We start from the raw sequence: 17448 nt of genomic DNA on the forward strand, positions 1-17448 counted from the left end.
TTCAGTCTCAAACAAATCTTGGGAAAACTAAATTTTATTTATACAAGAAAAATAAGTCATAGCAACTTTCAAGAGTTAGCAAGCTATGCTATCAAATCAATACTTAGTATCTTCATTCTTCAGCAAAATAAAATTATTCTTAGAGGTAATCTGTCAGTTTAGAGTGAGAATCATTTATTCAGATACACATCTGGGGGAAGTATCTTTTTAGAATCATTTCTACCGTTCTTCTACTAAGAGTCTTATAACAAAACAAAAGAACTAAATGGATAGGGCATATTAAACTGCAATATGCACATTATGTATGCATTTATGCACTAGTCTACTTCCCAAAGCATGTGACTTCTGCTTGGAAGGCATATATAGTGCTTTTCATTCAAGTCCAAGAGCCTCACCCACTCAGGAAAACACTCACGTTGTTTGATCGCAGAGACACCCTGCCTCCACAGCGGGCACAGAACTTGGTTCGGCAGTAGGAGCAGAGATGGCCACACCCATCAGCAAACTTTGTTTTATGACAGATTCCACAAGTCGGAGCATCATCTTTGTGCTCGCCCTGGTAGCGACGTGCTTCTTCCCCTATTTTTCTTACTTGTTCCTTATAGCTTTCAAATTGTTGATGCAATCTCCTGGACAAAAGAGGATATGATAGCCAACTAAGTAAAAATAGGACACACACACACACACACACACACACACACACACACACACACACACACTTTCCTAATAGAACAGATATCTCATTATTTACACTGAAGCAAAACAGAAATTTTCCCATTGATCTTACCTATAACAACACTTGTAAGTATGTGTGATGGACTCATACCAGTTTTGCTGACTAGCAGTAACCAGAAATGCATAGGTTATATGTAATCACTGTTCCTGACAGTGAAATTCATGTATCTAGTTGACGCCTCTGCTTTTTTGTTAGGTGGCTTTCAAAGAATTCTGACTAAGAACTAGAAACTTTGCAGTTGTGCATGTATGAAAACAGAAGGAAAAGCTATAAAAATACTTAGGTATAGATGTTATAGTCCAATATTTTCTACATTTTTATTTAAGATGGATTACAACCTTTTTTTTTTTTTGCCTCCAGGGTTATTGCGGGGCTCGGTGCCCACACCACGAATCCACTGCTCCTGGAGGCCATTTATTCCCTTTTGTTACCCTGGTTGTTTTAACATTGTTGTGGTCATCATTGTTGTTGCTGATGTTGTTGTTGTTGGATAGGACAGAGAGAAATGGAGAGAGGAAGGGAAGACAGAGAGACGGGAGAGAAAGATGACACCTGCAGACCTTCTTCACCGCTTGTGAAGTGACTCCCCTGCAGGTGGGAGCTGGGGGCTTGAACCGGGATCCTTACACTGGTCCCTGAGCTTTGAGCCACCTGCGCTTAACCCTCCACTCAAAACTCTAAAAGCCAGAAGGGAGTGGCAAGATATCTATCGCCCTGAATGAAAAAGGGTTTCAACCAAGGATAATATATCCTGCTAGACTTTCATTCAAACTAGATGGAGGGATCAAAACCTTCTTAGATAAACAACAGTTAAAGGAGGCAACCATCACCAAGCCAGCCCTGAAAGAGGTACTAAAAGACCTCTTATAAACAAGAACATCACTATAATACTTGCAATATATCAGAGCAAACAAATTTTTTTAGAACAATGACACTACAATACATTAAATCCATAATATCAATAAATGTCAAAGGCTTAAACTCACCCATCAAAAGGCACAGGGTGGGGGGATGGATCAGAAAACATAACCCAACCATATGCTGCTTGCAAGAATCCCATCTGTCACAACAAGATAAACACAGACTTAGAGTGAAAGGATGGAAAATTATCATACAGGCTAACGGACCACAAAAAAGGGCAGGAACAGCCATTCTCATCTCAGACACGATAGATTTTAAATTAAATAAAGTAATAAAAGATAGGAAAGGACATTACATAATGATTAGAGGATCAATCAGCCAAGAAGACTTAACAATTATTAACATCTATGCACCCAATGAGGGACCATCTAAATACATTAAGCATCTACTGAAAGAATTTCAAAAATACATCAATAGTAATACAATAATAGTGGGAGACTTCAATACCCCACTCTCACACTTAGACAGATCAACAAAGCAGAGAACCAATAAAGATACAAGAGAATTGAATGAAGAGATTGACAGACTAGACCTTTTGGACATTTTCAGACTCCTCCACCCCAAAAAACTGGAATACACCTTCTTTTCAAATCCACATAACACATACTCAAGGATAGACCACATGTTAGGCCACAAAGACAGCATCAATAAATTCAAGAGCATTGAAATCATCCCAAGTATTTTCTCAGACCACAGTGGAGTAAAACTAACATTTAACAACAAACGGAGAATTATTAAAAGATACAGAATTTGGAAACTAAACAACATGATCCTTAAGAACCACTGGGTCAGAGACTCACTCAAACAGGAAATTCAAATGTTCCTGGAAATTAATGAAAATGAAGACACAACCTATCAAAATATTTGGGACACAGCTAAAGCAGTACTGAGAGGGAAACTTATAGCCATACAATCACATATTAAACACCAAGAAGAAGCTCAAATGAATGACCTTACTGCACACCTCAAGGACTTAGAGGAAGAGGAACAAAGGAACCCTAAAGCAATCAGAAGGACAGAAATCACTAAAGTTCGAGCAGAAATAAACATCCAAAATAAAAGAACCATACAAAAGATCAATGAAGTCAAATGTTGGTTCTTTGAAAGATTAAACAAAATTGACAAAGCCCTATCCAGACTCACCAAACAAAAAAGAGAGAAGATTCAAATTAACAGAATTGTAAACGATGCAAGAGATATCACAACTGACACCACAGAAATCCAGAGAATCCTCCGAAACTTCTATAAAGAACTATATGCCACCAAGCTAGAGAATCTGGAAGAAATGGAACAATTCCTAGAAACCTATGGACTTCCAAAACTGAACCAAGAAGAACTATAAAATCTAAATGCACCAATCACAGACAAAGAAATTGAAACCGTTATTAAGAATCTCCCCAACAACAAAAGTCCTGGACCAGATGGCTTCACAAACGAATTCTACAAAACTTTCAGGAAACAGTTAATACCCATACTTCTTAAGCTATTCCATAAGACTGAAGAAACAGGAATACTCCCTTCCACCTTTTATGAAGCCAACATCACCCTGATACCAAAAGCTGATAGGGGCACAACAAAGAAGGAAAACTACAGACCAATATCTCTGATGAACATAGATGCCAAAATATTAAACAAGATCTTGGCCAACCGGATACAGCAACACATCAAAAAGATTGTTCATCATGACCAAGTGGGATTCATCCCAGGAATGCAAGGCTGGTTCAACATCTGTGAGTCAATCAATGTAATTCACCACATCAATCAAAGCAAAGCCAAAAACCACATGATTATCTCAATAGATGCAGAGAAAGCCTTTGACAAAATCCAACACCCGTTCATGCTCAAAACTCTACAAAAAATGGGAATAGATGGGAAATTCCTCAAGATAGTGGAGTCTATATATAGCAAACCTACAGCCAACATCATACTCAATGGACAGAAGATGAAAGCATTCCCCCTCAGATCGGGGACTAGACAGGGCTGTCCACTGTCACCGTTACTCTTCAACATAGTATTGGAAGTTCTTGCCATAGGAATCAGGCAAGAGAAAGAAATCAAAGGGATACAGATTGGAAGGGAAGAAGTCAAGCTCTCACTATTTGCAGATGATATGATAGTATACATAGAAAGACCTAAAGAATCCAGCAGAAAATTACTGGAAGTTATTAGGCAATATAGCAAGGTATCAGGCTACAAAATCAATGTACAAAAATCAGTGGCATTTCTTTATGCAAACACTAAATCTGAAGAAGAAGAGATCCAGAAATCACTCCCATTTACTGTTTCAGCAAAATCAATCAAATACCTAGGAATAAAGTTGACCAAAGAAATGAAAGACTTGTATGCTGAAAACTATGAGTCGCTACTCAAGGAAATAGAAACTGATACCAAGAAATGGAAAGATATCCCATGCTCATGGATTGGAAGAATAAATATCATCAAAATGAATATTCTCCCGAGAGCCAGATACAAATTTAATGCAATACCCATCAAAGTTCCACTAAGCTTCTTTAAGAGAATAGAACAAACACTACAATCATTTATCTGGAACCTGAAAACACCTAGAATTGCCAAAGCCATCTTAAGGAAAAGAAACAGAAATGGAGGCATCACACTCCCAGACCTTAAACTATATTATAAAGCCATCATCATCAAAACAGCATGGTACTGGAACAAAAATAGGCACACAGACCAGTGGAACAGATTTCAAAGCCCAGAAGTAAATCCCAACACCTATGGGCATCTAATCTTTGATAAGGGGGCCAAAAGGATTAAATGGAAGAAGAAGGCTCTCTTCAATAAATGGTGCTGGGAAAACTAGGTTGAAACATGCAAAAGAATGAAATTGTATCACTTTATCTCACCAGAAAAAAAATCAACTCCAAATGGATCAAAGACCTAGATGTCAGACCAGAAACAATCAAATACTTAGAGGAAAACATTGGTAAAACACTTTCCCACATACACCTCAAGGACATCTTTGATGAATCAAACCCAGTTGCAAGGAAGACTAAAGCAGAAACAAACCAATGAGACTACATCAAATTGAAAAGCTTCTGCACATCCAAAGAAACTATTAAACAAACAGAGAGACCCCTCACAGAATGGGAGAAGATCTTCACATGCCAGACATCAGACAAAAAACTAATCACCAAAATATATAAAGAGCTCAGCAAACTTAGCACCAAAAAAGCAAATGACCCCATCCAAAAATGGGCAGAGGATATGAACAAAACATTCACCTCATAGGAGATCCAAAAGGCTAACAAACATATGAAAAACTTCTCTAGGTCACTGATTGTCAGAGAAAAGCAAATTAAGACAACACTAAGATACCACCTCACTCCTGTAAGAAAGGCATACATCAAAAAGGACAGCAGCAACAAATGCTGGAGAGGATGTGGGGACAGAGGAACCCTTTTACATTGCTGGTGGGAATGTAAATTGGTACAGCCTCTATGGAGAGTAGTCTGGAAAATCTCAGAAGGCTAGACATGGACCTTCCATAAGATCCAGTAATTCCTCTCCTGGGGTTATACCCCAAGGACTCCATAACACCCAACCAAAAAGAGGTGTGTACTCCTATGTTCATAGCAGCACAATTCATAATAGCTAAAACCTGGAAGCAACCCAGGTGCCCAACAACAGATGAGTGGCTGAGAAAGCTGTGGTATATATACACAATGGAATACTATGCAGCTATCAAAAACAATGAACCCACCTTCTGTGACCCATCTTGGACAGAGCTAGAAGGAATTATGTTAAGTGAACTAAGTCAGAAAGATAAAGATGAGTATGGGATCATCCCACTCATCAACAGAAGTTGACTAAGAAGATCTGAAAGGGAAACTAAAAGCAGGACCCGATCAAATTGTAAGTAGGGCACCAAAGTAAAAACCCAGTGGTGAGGGGTAGACATGCAGCTTCCTGGGCCAGTGGGGGGTGGGTGTGGGCGGGAGGGATGGGTCACAGTCCTTTGGTGGTGGGAATGGTGTTTATGTACACTCCTAGCAAAATGTAGACATATAAATCAGTAGTTAATTTATATGAGAGGGGGAAAATCAATTGTATGTCTCAAAGTTTCTCAAAAGACAAACTGAATCTTTTTAATATATAGGCTGTGTATTTGATATGCAGACTCTCTCAAAAGCCTAGACCAAGTAGATTAGAAGCATCCAATAGCACAGCTTTATACAAGATACTGGATACTGTACAGCAAACCATAACAAAGGGACTTTTCAAAGTTAACCCAATTACCAAATAATGTGATGATAACATTAACTATCGATTGTCTTTTTGAACCCTAAGACAGCAGGAACCTCACATCTCCACTATAGAGCCCCTACTTCCCCCAGTCCTGGAACCCTTGGATAGGGCCCACTTTCCCGTATGCATCTCCCAATCCAAACCAAATAATATTGCATCCGCCGATCACAACCTAACCAACGCAACGATTGCCACCTCAACATGCTTCAGCTCAGACTGTGTCCAGAGACTTCACGTGTGGAATGACAACCCTTCAGCTTCATTACTCGGGTGAGACCTTTCCTTTTATAGTACACTCTAATTTCATCTCAGGTAGTTCACTTTCTAACAAAGTCCCATAACCTAGATATACACCAGCTTCTGTGAGAGAGAGCTTATGTGCACACGTATCCATAAACTACTGCAAAATATATACCTGAAAGCAGAAGTACACTAGAGTTTGCAGTGAATACCTCCCTAACACTTCCTCTCCACTATTCCAAGCTTGGGATCCATGATTGCTCAACAAATTGTTTGGCTTCGTATGTTAACTCTTTTCAATCACCAGGTTCCAGATGCCACCAGGATGCTGGCCAGGCTTCCCTGGATTGAAGACCCCACCAATGTGTCCTGGAGCTCAGCTTCCCCAGAGACACACCTTACTAGGGAAAGAGAGAGGCAGACTGGGAGTGTGGACCGACCAGTCAACACCCATGTTCAGCGGGGAAGCAATTACAGAAGCCAGACCTTCTACCTTCTGCAACCCTCAATGACCCTGGGTCCATGCTCCCAGAGGGCTAGAGAATGGGAAAGCTATCATGGGAGGGGGTGGGTTATGGAGATTGGGTGGTGGGAATTGTGTGGAGTTGTACCCCTCCTACCTTATGTTTTTGTTCATTAATCCTTTCTTAAATAAAAAATTAAAAAAATAAAAAATAAATAAAAAAATAGCACAGATTGGAATCAAAGAAACAAAAATAAACTCTAAGCATTGAGGGAGTGTATAGATATTTATTGTGAGAAGCATGAGATTAAAACTATTTAAGTAAATATAAATGAGGAAAATATTTTCTAGTGATCTTATTTTACAACATGAAACATGATTTAGTCTGGTGTTGGCAAACGTCTTGGTTAGAGGCCAGATTGTCGATATTAAGATATGGCTTTACTACTTCTACAGTATCTGTTGTAACTACTCAGCTTTATTACTGCAGCATGAAACTAACAGGTTATATGAAAATAAACATGGCTATACTCCAACAACACTTTACTTCCAAAATGGAATCTAGGCCAAATGCTATTTTGAATAAACTTTACACTAAGGAATAGTGATCTGAAACTCAAAACATTTGAAGAACATTCAAACACAGAAGACTTTTATTATTGGCTATAGAATAAAATGTCACAATAAACAAGGCACTTACTTATTTCAAGAAACCTTTCTACAATATATGTGTACTAGTCAACTTTTTCTACTGCAATCTCATAACACTTCATTTGATCATTTATTTTTCACCATATGTTAATACCATTTTATGCATGACACTCTTCTACCAAATATAAATAGTATTAAAAACATACAGTCTAGCCAGATAGCTAAGACAGATAAAGAGATCCTTAGTAATAGTTAAAATGATAAAGTTATAAAATTATATGCATTTTCTTACTTCATCTTGAGGAAAAGCAACAACTAAATATACAAACAAGATCCTGTTGAGAACTAAATGTCCTTAAATATCATATTCCACAGAATGCTAAAACCTCTGGATAACATATTTAAAATAATAACTTTTAATTTTTGTTTGAACTGGGAAGAATATATGGCGATCTTCAAAAGTAGAGAGATGAAAGAGGGGCTGTTGTAATGAGAGAGAACAACATAAAAGCATAGAGTTTACATCAGCCTTTCAAACTAATTTCCCATGTATTCCTTCTTTAACTAGCAGATATAATAATAAGAACAAAGGAAAAAAGAACCAGGAAAGATGGAGAGAAGGAAAAAGAAACAACAGTTATCATTCCCCCTTCCTCAAAACTTAACTGGTTTGTAACCTTCTGCAGTCTTCTACTAAATGGTCTATTAAAAACTGTCTTTAACTGTTCTTTTCTTCATTTGTATTCCCCTTACATTACTCTGATATCTTACACTGTCAAGATGTTGTCTTCATAATAAAATATGCCTCTGTAATCAGTATACTGACAGTGAAGCCATAAACAGCACATTTATTTTTCGTATCTGGTATTTTGATGCCTTAATCCATATCAAATATGAGACAATGTTCTGCTGTGAATAATAAACAGAAATACATATTTTATTATGTGGTATTAAAGTAAACAGAGTGTTGTAGTGTAAACTCTCTTTGTGTAATTTGTTTCAGTTTAAAATTAATATATTCTTATTGATCATGGTCATTGAAAAATATATAATTACAAATCTCTGATTCAAATGATCTATATAACAAATAAAAAGTGATATAAAGTAAGCCATGTCATCAAAATGAAAAAAAAAAACTATATAGAAACCTTAATTTAGGGAGTCGGGCTGTAGCGCAGTGGGTTAAGCGCAGGTGGTGCAAAGGATCCCGGTTCGAACCCCGGCTCCCCACCTGCAGGGGAGTCGCTTCACAAGCGGTGAAGCAGGTCTGCAGGTGTCTGTCTTTCTCTCCCCCCTCTGTCTTCCCCTCCTCTCTCCATTTCTCTCTGTCCTATCCAACAACGACAACAACAATAATAACTACAACAATAAAACAACAAGGGCAACAAAAGGGAATAAATAAAATTTAAAAAATTTAAAAAAATTTAAAAAAAGAAACCCTAATTTGTTTTCCATGTGTGATTTTTTGCATTTTAATGTCTGTGTATTCAATTCAAGAAACTCCAAGATTTCAACTGTAAACAAAATGTTTAGGTGAATTTTGATACATATTTTCAAAAGATACATTCCTAGAAAGCTAAACATCATTGTTTAAACATCTAAAATGTCTTACAAATGCAAATACATAATATAATTGATACATTATTAATGATAGTCTTAGCAATTAATACACATTTGTTAAGTATTTATTATAAGAAAAACATTAAAATGTTGTGTGATTGGCAATGGTGAAATACAGAAGAAATATTTATTTATTTATTTATTTATTTTTGCCTCCAGGGTTATTGCTGGTGCCTGCACTATGAATCCACAACTCCTGGAGGCCATGTTTCCCATGTTGTTGCCCTTGTTGTTGTTACTATTATCTTGCCATTACCATTATTGTTGGATAGAACATAGAGAAATCGAGAGAAGAGGGGAAGACAGAGAGGAGGAGAAAAAGACACCTGCAGAATTACTTCATTGTTTGTGAAGCGACCCACCTGCAGGATGGGAGTCGGGGGCTGGAACCAGGATCCTTACTCCTGTCCTTACATTTCATGCCTTGTGCACTACCACCCGACCCCAGAAATCTTCATAACTGGGATAGCAACTTTCTTTCTTTCTTTCTTTCTTTCTTTCTTTCTTTCTTTCTTTCTTTCTTTCTTTCTTTCTTTCTTTCAACCAGAGCACTGCTCAGCTCTGGCTTATAGCGGTGTGGGGGATTGAACCTGGGACTTGAGAACCTCAGGCATGAAAGTTTCTTTGCATAACCATTATGCTATACCCCCACCCAACTTATTTCTACTGTGTGCATTTCCTCTCCAAAGTGATCAGAAGTTATAAGACAGTTTAAACTCACCTTTCTTCCTGGCTTTCTTTTGTGCATTTAGACTTGTTTCACTGGTGTGGATAGGGGTGGAGGTGGGAGATGGAAGGAATTAGAGCTTTGGATTTTCAAAGTTAAACTGATAGGTAGGTCATGAAGAAAGCTGAGGGCTTTCCTGAAGATGAATAAAAGAGCAGAGCGTAGCTTGCACAAAAGTGTAGAACTGCTTATAAACAATGCCAGGAAGGAATGAGTGCTGAAAATACAAAGTAAACATGGCCCACATTTCTTGTCTCAAAGTTGATTTGTAACATTTAAGGAGGGCACCATGAAGAGCCCAAGAAATTAGTGATATTCAAGACCAGCAAGATAGCTTACTTCAATAGTGCTTTTGCTTTATCATGGACTTAACCTAGGTATGAGCCCAGCCCTTACCACACTGAGGGAAATTTCAGTGCTATGGTGATTTTTCTCTCTGTCTCTATATCTCTATTAGTCTCTTTCTATCTGAACAATTAAACCTGAAGTTGTGAAGTCTCAGTGACGACAATTAAAACAATAATGAAAATAAAGAAATTACTGACATTCAGATAAAAGCTAGTAGAGTTCTTTTGAATATTCAGTACTGATAGTCTTCCAAATACTCGGAGAATATCTAGGAAGAAGCCATGATTATGACTATAATCAAACATTTTTGTTAGCTTGATAAGTTGGAATGTTGTTTATAAAAACTTTAACATCACATTCTATTGAAAAAATCATATTAACCTCAATTTTATAGTACAGTTCTTGAAACCAAGATATATACAAATGTACTTAGGAATTTGCTTAGATGTAGGTATAAATTAGAAGTTTATGGGAACATATATTAAGTGACAGAATGGAAGGAAATTGTTCAATAGAGAGTAATAATTCTAAGTGGTAAAATGATCATTATAATATATATCTTCTTGGATGATTTTAAAATTTGTCTATTCCCTAAAAAAATATATGATACACAGTGGTGTTAGCAGAGCAGTAATGCAAAAATATATAAAAGTACTCTAAATAATCATAAGGTGATTGTGAACATTTTCAAATGTCTCAAAAATGCAGTTAAAATCAAATTACCTTTTGACATAATTTGCATACCTGCAAATAAACAACCAGTTTATAAGTTCAAATGAGTGACAGTCCAATTATCACACATAACTGACTGTCAAGTGAAATTTGTGTAGTTAAAAATGGTTCCTTGCTTCCCTAACACAGTTGTTAAAATTGTCTCTTCACGCTACTGTGAGACAAAACAGTCAAATTCTACCACATTTCAAGAGTTAATTTTTTTATTCTTTTTTTATACTTGGAAATGATCATACATTGTATCAGAGCTAAATTGAAAACAAAAAGCATGACAGTTTTTTAAGCAGAAAGATTAAGTAGTGGAATTTAGTGCTACAGAATTGTTAGAAGGAGAGTGGGAGTTGGTTCTTAGAACTCTTATGAGTGATCCTTAAAACAAGAGCAGGTACTCAAGGCTTCTTCAACATGAAGCTGCTGCTCAAATAATAGAAAGAATTCCACAGTCTCAGTCGAAGAATTCTGATATGGGAATCACCAACAAAGCGTATCACCAAATCAGCAAATTGAATGTACTGGAGAATCAGTCCCCATTTAGCTGTGCATACACACACATCTATCTGCATGTCTCAAAAATCTACCATTGTCTGAAACATTCTCACTGGCTATCAAACATAATGTAACCTTGCAAACATCAATCCAACAAATATTTCTCCAGATCCAACTGTACACTAAGAGTTGCTTGAGACCCTGAGGGACCAAATAACATGAAATTATACTAAACTGACTAAACTTTCTTCTTCTAGCGTTTGCCCTTCTTCCGTAGCCAGTCAACAGCAAAGCTGTCAGGAGCTGCTTATTGCTGGCTTTGAAAGTGACTGGGATCCATGTGGATTCAGTCGGCTAGGAAGGATCCTCAGTTTCCCCAATGAATGGGTACTCACGGGATGCACCACGAGAAGGTCGATCCAATGCAACTGACTAAACTATACTAAACTGACTTTACTAGCGTTACTTGTTCTATTATTTCAAAACTTTTTATTAAGTACCATTTATTCACGAATTTCATCCTTTCATATTAGTGATACTTTTTTTTCAAATTCTAATGTAATTTGCTAATGAAAATCAAATGACTTTTTTTTTTTTTAACCTCCAGAGTTATCGCTGGGACTTGGTGCCTGCTCTATGACTCCACTGCTTCTGGAGGCTATTTTTTTCCCTTTTGTTGCCCCTGTTGTTTATTGTTATTGTTGTTGTTGTTTTTGTTATTGCTGTCATTGTTGTTAGATAGGACAGAGAGAAATCGAGAGAGGAAGGGAAGACAGAGAGGGAGAGAGAAAGATAAACAAACACCTGCAGACCTGCTTCACCACTTTTGAAGTGACCCCCCCTGCAGGTGGGGAGCCATGAGCTGGAACCAGGATCCTTACACTGGTCCTTGCTCTTTGAGCCACCTGCACTTAACCCACTGTGCTACCGCCAGACCAAATGACCTGTTTTAACAAAATACAAACTTCTAGAGTTTTTACACAAAATGAAAGGTTAGTGATTTAAATTCCCTTTCGTTAACAATGTGTTAACTACATTTTCCTCAAATTAATTTTTTTACCTCAATCAAATGAATTTTTTTTAGAAAGAGATAAGAGCACTGTTTTGCTTATATGCAATACCATTCATATGTATTCACCTATCTCCCTGGTTACAAAGCCTTTCCTGGGGCCAGTAAAAAAGCTTACTTGGATAGTATACTGTTCTGCCATGTGCTTAACCCAGATTTGAGCCTCGCCTCCACTACATTGAAGGAAGTTTCAGTGTTGTGATCTCTTTCACTCTCACTCTCTGTGTCTATCAAAAAAAAACAAACAACAACAACAAAAAAACAGTAAATCTCTAATTTAAGTACAAGTTGTTTTTTACAAATATTCAGCACACATATATTTTTCAAATTGATATAATTCAGTTTAAATCACTTTTACAATAGTGTAATTTCAGTCTTGAAGTTACTTTTAAAATTTGAACCCTTGTCAATTACTACAAATCTTTTAACTTACCTATAATTTGTTAGTCTACATACGTATACTGACTTTTTTCTTTTTACTTAATTCTAATTTTAGGACTGGAATTTCTCTATATTAGCTTTCTCTTGAAAAAACGCTTATGTTATTCTTTGTTTCACCTAGACTTATTATCTAGTCTTGAAATTTAAAACCTCTTATTTGTAGTGCCGGGAAATGGCAAACCTGGTTGGCCATACATGTTATAATGCGCAAGAACTGTGGTAGCGATCCCACTCCTACCTGCTAGAGGAAAGCTTTGTGAGTGGTGAAGCAGGGTTCAGCGTCTCTCTGTCTCTTTCCCTCTGTATCAACCCACTCCTCCTCAATTTCTCACTGTCTCTATTCAATAAGTAAATAAATAAAGATTAAAAGAAAAACTCTTATTTGTAAAAGCTTGAAACCAAGACTTCAAACTTCTCTGTTAGGATTTGTGGGTCATCATTTTGGAATCAATTAAATTTTAATCCCAGATGAGAACTGATAAAGGGACTTTTGTAAAGCTTTATTTAAAATGAAAATATTAGTAAAATAGATACAGGAGGGACTTAGATGTCATTGGTCTAGTTTCCTCATTTTGTAAATGAGAAAAATTATCCACGTTTTACTTGCATAAGATTACAAATATTGTAACAATGAGGTCCACTAATAACTGTTTTGGATTATACCATCCTACCAACATCCTCTAGAATATTCATATTATGAAAGCTTCCTTGGTGTTTTAAAAACCAATGGCATCAAAATCATGTAAGTGGCTTATTAGTTCAAGACCTTGAACTAATGTACAACATTTTGATTCAGTAGTAGTAAGACCAATTCTAGGAACCTATGTTTTAAATTGTCATTCAAGATAAGTCTGGTATAGATTATCTGTTGACTATAATAGAGATCATATACAGCAATATAGTTAAACTTAAAAATGCAAGATAGTAATTTTAATGATGTTAATCATTCCAATCCCCAAGATACATAGAAAAATGTGTAGCTACTGATTATCAGATAAATACAGATAAAGACAATGAGATACCACTTCAAATGTGTGAGAATACCCTATATCAGAAAGGAAAGATACACCAATTTCTATTGAGGATGTACGGAAAAGGAGATTTTTCTGCATTGCTGGTGACAATGTAAATTTGTACAGTTTCTGTAAAAACCAGTCTGGAGATTCCTCAGAACATTGGAAAATGAAACTTTCTCTATGATCTAGCAATTCCTCTCTTAAAGATCTATCCAAAGAAAGCAAAAACAGATACCCAAGGAAATTTCATGCAGTTATGCCCCTAAGTAGTACTATTTTTAAAAATTTTATTAAAGGAAGGTTAATAGTTGCAGTACAATTGCTGACACATGGGACAATTTCTCATCTCCCTGTAATAGATGTTTGTAAAACATCCTCATTCCCAAACAACAGTTCTTTCATAGAAGCACTATTTGTTATAGCTTAAAAATGGAGGCAACCCAGATGCCCAATAACTGAAGAATGCTTAAGAAAACAGACAATACTTTCAGCCCACCTGCATGTTAGTTGTCAAGCTAAGAAAAAAATTAGTAAAGTCATAGGCCCCTTGGAACATACCTAAAATAGACTTCCTAGCTTCTTCCAACATGAAGACCCCAAATCTCATCTGCTACGTTCTTACCTTTAGGTTCCTCCTGATTATTAAACAATTTGTTCTGTTTTATATCTTAATACTTTTTAGCCACCAAGTTGCAGATACTACAATAATGCCAACTTGACTTCCTTGGGCAGATGAACTCACCAATGAGTCCTGGAACCAACCCCATCTCCCCAGAGCCCTACATCACTAGGGAAAGATAGAAACAGGCTGGGGGTATGGATTGACCTGTCAACGCCTATGTCCAACAGAGAAGCAATTACAGGAGCCAGACTTCCCACCTTCTGCACCCCATATAGATCTTTGGTCCATACTACCAGAGGGATAAAAACTAGGACAGCTTCCAATGGAGAGGATGGGGTATGGAATTCTGGTGGTGAGAATTGTATGAATTGTGCCCCTCTTATCCCATAATCTTGCTGATCACCATTAAATAACTAATAAAAAATAAATTCTGACATCCATTAATTATCTATGTAGCTATGAACATGGCACACATTCTTTAAAAATCTCTGTCAAAACTAAAAATTATGTCCTACATAGAGTAGCTAAGTATACAATTAAATTATTTATTAACAATACTTAATATAAAAAGAAAGCATACATACATAATGAAATACTGGAAGGCTACTCAAATATGACATCTTATTTGCCTTTTTTGGGGATGAAATTTGAAGGAAACACGTTAAGTGAAATCAGTCAGAAAGAAAATGATCTCACTTGGATAACAGATATACCCGTGTAATGGTGGTGTTGAGAATGGGGGTAGTCATGTGTGAGGGCAGTTAGTAGATAGAAATCTGCATCTCTCTACCTTACTCTCAAGTTTGCTGTAAATTCAGATCCTACTTTGAAGTCAATAAAGTGCTTACCCTAAAAACATGATATTAAGTGTAATAAGGCAAATATGTGTAGATATATAAAGATAAATAGATATACTGTACATCCCAAATATCTAAAAAATGAAGAAATTTATTCATGATACTATTTGTTAAATAGCTATAGTTTAAAAAATATTTTTAGTTTGTGTCTAAAATCATATTCAGCCTTTAAAGAAGTTGGACAAAAGTATACTTTTTGCTTACTGAAAACCTCCAGCAGATGGCACTAAAGATACTAATTTTCCACAGTTATAGTTTATTTAAACTTTCCTTTAAATCATGTACCGTATTAAATAAAATTAGTAGAATGAGCAAGGGGTATAACTTATTTGAAAAGTTTCTTTCAGAGATTGCTGAAAAATAACAAAATATAAGTTTACAAAGTATTGTATGTAGTTTCAGTCCCTTGGATCATCCACATTCGACACACCCTTTTAAAAATATAGTAAAGGCTTTGTTGTATATTTTTCTTTGCCTTTTTTGTCCTTTATTTAGCACTATTAAATATGTAGTACATCCAATCAGCGTCCCACAGTGTTCTGAAAGCACTAAGAGTTGACACTTAGGAAAAATTAGAGCTTAGCTAATGATTAACTATAAGTGTTTTATAGTCTGTTATTTCAGTCACCCATTTATTTTTAATTCTGTTTTCAACTTACTGTAGGAGGCCACTTCTAAGTAATCCTTAAATGAAGACACCTCAGGACACTGAGGCCCACTAGCACACATTTAATCATTATTTCATTTCATCTCTCCAAATACTTTTGCTATGTTCCTGGAAGTCTCAAGGAGCTACATGTATATAAACTTATATGTTAGTTCCAGTAAATACTGTTTCTAAATTATGAAACAATATTACTTATTTTAAGTATTCACATATATGACAAGTCTAAAATTAAAAATCTTGTCCATATGACAACCCTTCAGCTTCATTACTCAGTCACCAGGTTCCAGATGCCATCAGGATGCCGACCAGGCTTCCCTGGACTGAAGACCCCACCAATGTGTCCTGGAGCTCAGCTTCCCCAGAGACCCTCCCTACTAGGGAAAGAGAGAGGCAGACTGGGAGTATGGACCGACCAGGCAACGTCCATGTTCAGCGGGGAAGCAATTACAGAAGCCAGACCTTCCACCTTCCTGCAACCCACAATAACTCTGGGTCCATGCTCCCAGAGGGATAGAGAATGGGAAAGCTATCAGGGGAGGGGGTGGGATATGGAGACTGGGTGGTGGGAATTGTGTGGAGTTGTACCCCTCCTACACTGTGGTTTTGTTAATTTATCCTTTCTTAAATAAAAAAAAAATCTTGTCCATGTTGGAATTTATTTTAATCAGTTGACAAGCAGGTTATCTTGTTATTAGCACATTATATTAGAAGAAAATCAAGTGCAAGGAAGATAACCATAAAGTAGTATGTTAACTTGGAATAAAAATTTAGAAAATGTTGAAGTCATTTTTTTAATAAAGTAGACAAATGATATTGGTGACTCCAGTGGGAAAATATGAAAGTAATCAATATTCTATAAGTTTAATTACATACCAACGAACCTTTTGTCATTTTTCATGAGAATTCATGTGATGCTTAAAGAGAAAATTCCATTGTGTTGTAAATTCAGAAAAAGCTAGTGGCTATAATGTTATGATAAAGTCAGAGTATAAACTAACAACTGGAAAGCAAAGCATTCTGCAAAACCCCAACTATTTGACTATTTTCACCAGATTAGCTATATTTTATTACAATAGGAAAACACACACTCACACACGCACACACACACAATGGATCTCCATAACTAGATGTTCTTTGGAAAGCACTAAATATATAACTTAAGCACCAAATCAGGCTGTTCTGTACAGGATCAAATCTAGTTCTAAATATCTTCTAACTGTATACCTATGAAGAAATTATTTAATCTCTCTATTCAACTCATTCCTCATTTATGAACTAGTGATAATAATAGCAACATCACAGGATTATTCAGAGGGTTGAGATAATCAATGTAAAGTGCTTAGCACAGTGTCTAGTTGATGATAAAAGCTGCATAAGTATGCTAGCTATTGTTATTATACACACACATAGATAATATATGAGGGAAGAAAATACTTTGCTTTTAAGTTTCTATATACACTTAGCTGATAACTTTGGAAGCAGCTATACCTGGCAGGATTTCCTGGCCTATCAAGACTGATACAAAAAACCTAGCCTGCTCTCAGCAGACCAATAAAATGTGGCAAAAAGTTACCTTAAGAGATAAA

General features: G+C 36.3%; 1 protein-coding gene across 15 annotated transcripts in view; it reads right to left on the reverse strand.

Annotated features, from left to right (window-relative positions):
* RIMS1 (regulating synaptic membrane exocytosis 1) overlaps positions 1–17448 on the reverse strand; it is a 557900-nt gene that overhangs the window by 312245 nt on the left and 228207 nt on the right. For all 15 annotated transcript variants that reach the window (XM_060189926.1, XM_060189936.1, XM_060189927.1 and 12 more), the window contains exon 3: positions 416–629. In XM_060189926.1, coding sequence (XP_060045909.1) covers positions 416–629 — 214 coding nt within the window. The remainder of the gene's footprint in view (positions 1–415; positions 630–17448) is intronic.

Source organism: Erinaceus europaeus, chromosome 4 (genome assembly GCF_950295315.1).
Source record: "Erinaceus europaeus chromosome 4, mEriEur2.1, whole genome shotgun sequence".
Lineage (NCBI taxonomy): Eukaryota > Metazoa > Chordata > Mammalia > Eulipotyphla > Erinaceidae > Erinaceus > Erinaceus europaeus.